Source organism: Trichechus manatus, unplaced genomic scaffold, assembly GCF_000243295.1.
Source record: "Trichechus manatus latirostris isolate Lorelei unplaced genomic scaffold, TriManLat1.0 scaffold00025, whole genome shotgun sequence".
Lineage (NCBI taxonomy): Eukaryota > Metazoa > Chordata > Mammalia > Sirenia > Trichechidae > Trichechus > Trichechus manatus.
Window position 1 is genome coordinate 17898347 of NW_004443961.1, and position 5898 is coordinate 17904244.

At 38.5% G+C, this 5898-nt stretch overlaps 1 protein-coding gene across 1 annotated transcript in view; it reads left to right on the forward strand.

The window, feature by feature from the left end:
• ADAMTSL1 (ADAMTS like 1) overlaps positions 1–5898 on the forward strand; it is a 200224-nt gene that overhangs the window by 153910 nt on the left and 40416 nt on the right. The window contains exons 6-7 of the mRNA XM_004373511.1: positions 474–548; positions 4549–4706. Of these exons, the coding sequence (XP_004373568.1) occupies positions 474–548; positions 4549–4706 (233 nt within the window). The remainder of the gene's footprint in view (positions 1–473; positions 549–4548; positions 4707–5898) is intronic.

The window sequence follows — 5898 nt, forward strand, 5'->3', positions numbered from 1 at the left end:
GCATGGTTTTTGCCCTTGAGAGGTTTAAATGTCACAAACAAATATATTTTCCTCTCCTATTCTCTGTCCTATTCATCCAAGATAGATACTCTGCCAGAGAAAAGTACAGATTTTGATATAATAAACTCATGCTTCGCACATTAGAATTTATTTTTCTTTCTTAATGTTACCCAATTGCCCTATTCAAGAGAAATTTGGCAGTATAAGACCAGATTTTGAAATCTGAAATGAAAATTTTCAAATCCATCTTTCAATATATCAAAATTCATATTTAAAATAAAAAATACCACATCTCCCATGAGTTAACTACTGACCAGTTCTTTTGGCATATTTCATTTTGAGAAAAGTGGAAATTTCGACTCCCAAATGTTGGCTTTCACATTGGAAACACTTAAAAAAAAAAAGATTGTCATTGTTTGGATATATTTGTTTCGAATTACATGCTTTTAAGAGTTTGCTTTGTTTCTCTTCAGTAGATGACACGGTGGTGGCCATTCCCTATGGAAGCAGACATATTCGTCTTGTTTTAAAAGGACCTGATCACTTGTGTAAGTAGGCTCAGTTATTTTCCTGTGAGGATTGGGAATTTTAGTCATTATTATTTATTTTTTGTTCCCAGAAGAGATTAAAACACAAGAGTACAAATCTTTCTACTCTATCATAATATGATATTTTGAGCACTACTGTTTATCTTTCAGCTGCCTGAAGAGATGGCAGAAACCTCTGTGGTAATTATCTCTAACCACAGACATCCTGAAAAATACAGAATAGATGCTCCCAGTAGGTTGTTCACAGGTTAAGCACATGTTTATGCTTTTGTGGGTATTATTTCTCATTCTCTTTCCTCTCCAGTGAAGCCCAGCCATTTTCTCACATCTCCCCATCTTTTTCCCTTCTCTCCCACACTCCCTCCCTCTCCTTCATTCTTTCTCTTTTGTTTCCTACTCTTATGTTCCATTACTTTATTAGTTCAGGGGAACATGGAAACAGGAAACAACTTTCACACTGTACCTTTAAAGAAAACCACTATGGTATATTTAAGTATCCCATGTATTAAAGACAATACAGGGCCCTAGTATTTTAAACAGAGCTATTGGGATTCTCAACTGAAGGTAACCATAACCCCAAAGATAAAACGTACCATGGCCCCACCAGAGCTTGTGCACTATGGTGCAAGAATTGATCTTCAGTCATGCCAAGACAGCAATACATAGCCACGGTTTTTTTTATTACTGTTTAGATATAGATTTGTCAATTACAAGCAGAAAATTATAGGCTATAAACCAGGGAGAAGATGGGAGAGGATATGTTAGCATTTTCTTTAGAATTCAATTTTCATGGAAAGTCTTCACTTTAGTTGGTCCTTTGAGCATTTCTGATTTCCTGTACTGTGATCGTTCCTGGGTTCCTACAAAGCAGTCTATCATCTTCTGCTCTTTCTTCCCTCCCACACACACGCCTATGAAACCAAGTTAGGTAGCAAATGTTATCTTTTACAATTGGAATATGAATGAAATCATGCTAGAAAGACAAGCACAAGGAAGACAAATTGGAGCCTGTGAAGGTTAATTTAGTATAGCTTACTGTAATCACTCTAAAAATAAAAATAAATGCATTGCATGGGAAAGGGGGGATGTGAAGGGTCATGTGAATTAAAGGAATAAGTAAGGTACAGTTCAGGCGAAGCCAGGAGATGCTGATAAGTCACTTTATATGGATCCAAGTTGTTTTCTAACCCTGAACAACCCCATAAAATACAGTATTCACATGTCAAAGGATGATATACGTGTGTGCACTATTGCCATTCAATGATTCATTTTTCCCTTTGAGAATTGGACAGAGCTAACTGCTGGTGTACAACCCCACTCAAAAACAGTATTTTTCTGCGCAGCGACAGGCTAAAATACAATTTCCAAGCTAGGGTCATCACCGAATGGGGAACTGACTACTCACTGCAGAAAAGAGAACCCAAATGAATAGATTTAAGAGGAAATGTTATTTTTATAAATTATTAGCCACCCAGCTCTCCTGCTTATGTGATCACTAAGAAACTGAAAAATTGAACTTATTTGGTTTAATTGTCCCAAGGCTTTGATAGGTGAAGCTGCAAACAATATTCATAAATGATAAAAAGCAAAATGAAATCCGCTTGTTTTCTCACAACAAACGTACTGTTGATAGCGTATGTGTAGCTAAGGAATTTTTTGTATGTCTCTGTTATTGGAATATAATTCAGCAGAATGAATGTATGAGTAAAGGACACTCTTTCTTCTGCAGCTCTGTTGTCCTTCATGCCCAGAAGCCAGTCTAATATGGGGCCAGCTTTAACTATGTAGTGATAAACACAGCATGACTAGGCAGTCTGGTCCAGCAGCAGCTCATCTTTAATGAGAAGGACCTTGAGAAGGACAGCTGGAAGCTGGAGATAGAATTGAATCAGATGCTGAGATAAGACCTAGCCCTCCAGGATTTTTCCAAAACTAAGTGAATTTATGTCCTGGAGATATTTCTACAATTTAGTGGATGTCAAGCAACTTGATGAATGAAGGCTAGAAGAAAGTGATTCAGTGCTGTTGCTTTCCTCTGCTGACAACAGCTGTGATTTCCCCTACTCCAGTATTCCCTTGATGGGCCTTATGTTCTTCTGTGGGTTCCTTTCTGCATTGAGGCAGGGGAGTGAAGCCTGACCTACTCCCAAAGAAGGGCTGCACAGACTTCACCAGCGGGCCACTGGGCATTTAATTGAACACTAGAAACTTCCACCTGTTGATATTCCTTGTAGTAGAGAACTAGATGTAGAAACATCTAGAAGAAATACAAATGTCTTATTTTAGGAACTCTGATACCTCCAGTGATGTTAAAATTGTTCTTAACCCTGGAACCCCAGTCTTATAAGAGGGGAGCTGTTCTGATGAAGCTAGAGTAGGAACCCATAGCCCCACCCAAGTGCCCCATCTAGCTGCTGAAGAAGCACTGCCAAAACTATTGGCAACCATCAATCTTAGTCCATCTATCTTCCTTCATGCGGGGGGCAATTATTCTAAATCACATAAGAGTTCAGCTCATTCTCCTCTGAAACACACATCATAATTACCATCTTCCCCAGCATGCTCTGATTTCCTACAAAAAAAGATGCTTTGTCATTGGCCAGATTCAGATTCTAATGCTCCAGTAATCAAGAAGTGCTTCGTTCTGTCTTAAGCACATATAAAGTACCATACATGTGTATAATACTGAATATGTATTAAAAAGAATTAGAAAAAACAAAGAGAAGACTAAAAGGATAACCTTTGTTTTTAAATCTCTGTGTTGTTGTTGTTATTAGGTGCCATCAAGTCAATTCTAACTCATAGTGACCCCGTGTACAACAGAACGAAACACTGCACAGTCCTGTGCCATCCTCACGATCATTGCTATGTTTGAGCCCATTGTTGCAGCCACTGTATCAGTTTAGCTCGTTGAGGGTCTTCCTCTTTTTCACCAACCCTCTACCTTACGTAGCATGTCTTCTCCAGGGAGTGGTCCCTCCTGAGACAAAGTCTCACCATCCTTGCTTCTAATGAGCATTCTAGCTGTACTTCTTCCAAGTCTCTGTAGTTTCTTTATTTTGAGGAATAGCACATTTGCAGTAAGCAACCAGAAAGTATAATAAACAAAAGTAATTCATAAATATAAAATCACACAAGTGCTGAGGGAACTCAGAGATGCACACTGAGTCTCACAGAGCAAAAAGAAAATTGGAGAATATCCTAGGCTGACAACCATTAAGATTGAAATCAGTAAGATATATATGGGTGATGGCTAAGTCAAAAGAATAGTGTTGTAGTAAAGTGAGGTACCCACAGATTTTGACAGAGAGCCTTGACTTTTTGGAATACTTGGCTCATTAATTTTAAAATTATTTCATTTGCTGCTTAAACTTCCTTGTGATCCAGAGGTGCCTATGTGTTTTGTTTATATCTGAATTTCATTTTTGTTAGTCATTTAACCCTTTCGTGAACCAGTTATTTTCTGCTTTGAATTTTTTGTTGATACCAGGTGTTTTTATTAACAGAAGCATGCTGAATCATTGAGGGTGTCTGAATTTTTGGTAGGTAGTGTGGATGTTTTTTTTCTTGCCCCCTCCCACAAGCCTACCCTAAGTGTGTCATTGTACATATGAAGTACCACTAATTATATGCGAGTTCCCACTGGAGTCTCTTGGTACATATGTGTAATAAATGAAAATTTTCAAAATTTCTATTTTTCCTACCAAAAAATTCAGACAGCTCATACAGTCCCCCGTGGAACATAATTCGCGGCACATGCCCATTTCTTCAAACAGTCATGAAGGCCCCTGCCTTGCAGCAGCACGCACTATCAGTGATGCAGCAGCTTCCCAATAAACCTTCAGAGGCAGAAATAGTACTTTGTCCCTAGAGGGACCTGTGAGCGTGAAAAGGTTAAAGAATGATGCCTCTAGACTTTGTTGCATGAAATGTGTTTTCATGTGGTCTGTGGTAGTCCTGGGAACATCTTTCTCTCCTATTCTTGTGTTTGATTATGTAGATCTGGAAACCAAAACCCTGCAAGGGGTTAAAAGTGAAAGCAGTCTCAGCTCTACAGGCACCTTTCTTGTGGACAATTCTAGTGTGGACTTCCAGAAATTTCCAGACAAAGAGATACTAAGAATGGCTGGACCACTCACAGCAGATTTTATTGTCAAGGTGAGCCCATTTGGGTACCTTATTTTCAAGCCAAGATCTCCAAATTGATGTTACTTAAAACCTCCTGAGGAGAGAGACACTTTAGGTTTTGACATACGTTTGGATAGCCTGTTCTCCAGGAAATGTTTAATTTAAGAATGTTGAGCTAGCTACATCCTGGACTTTACAGAAACAGCTGATATTTTAAGGTCTTAGGAAAATCTTTATATGTATATATTATTTAATAAAAAGACTCCACTCAAAAAAGGCCAACATCATTAGCGGGTGGATACAAACTATTTATAAAGCATGTTAGGATATAGCCATTGGCTCACATAGGGTGTCCTCAGTTAAAGAGAAAGACAAACTGATGATCCGTAGACTTGGTCAGCTCATCATGCTTCCAACTGCAAGCTCTGTTTTCTGTTGGACTGGCAAAAGGACTAAGCTATTTCTTTCCATCAGAGCTTCCTTACTCTTCAAAGTAATATAAAACATATTGCTGGAAGCAACATGCATATTCTGTAGGAAAAATGCACACACTAGAAGAACATTTAGGAATCGCAATAAAGTAAAACATATTTTTTCCTTCAGTAGGTCAGAGGACCTGAATGATTTCAGCTGTAAAGTTGTAAAACTTGTAATGTGTCCAGGACTCCATAAATTTTTCATCATGGGACCCAGAGCCAGAGGACATTTGATTTAAGCTGATGCTTGATGACCCCATGGCAGTTGGAAGTAAGAATGCATATAGGAAAATGTAATAGGCAGTGAAGTTAGATGGAAGAAGTGTTCCAGAGTACTGTCCTCTATCTTCCCTCTGCATAATGGTTCTTTTTAATACAGTCCAGATGCCAGCCACATGCAAGTTTTGGTAAACAAGAAGCTACAGACCATCAGAGATAGCTCACAGTAGCAGTGATGCTGTAGGTCATTAAATAATTTCAACTAAACAAGCAAATGAAGTATTGAGAGTTGTCTTTATTCTCTAAAGCCCTTAAAGTCCTGTTGAGTGGACCATTTATACTGTAGTAATTTCCCTAGCAGCCTTGCAAGAGTCAATACACTTCCCAAGGTGCCTAACATACTGCAAATATAGATTGGATTCAAGTAATATTATTCATATTTGAATAGTTCATAGCATTGTCAAAGACATGGCATATATCCAGCTGCCTTCTGCACATCACCACTTGCATGTCCCATAGGCACAACG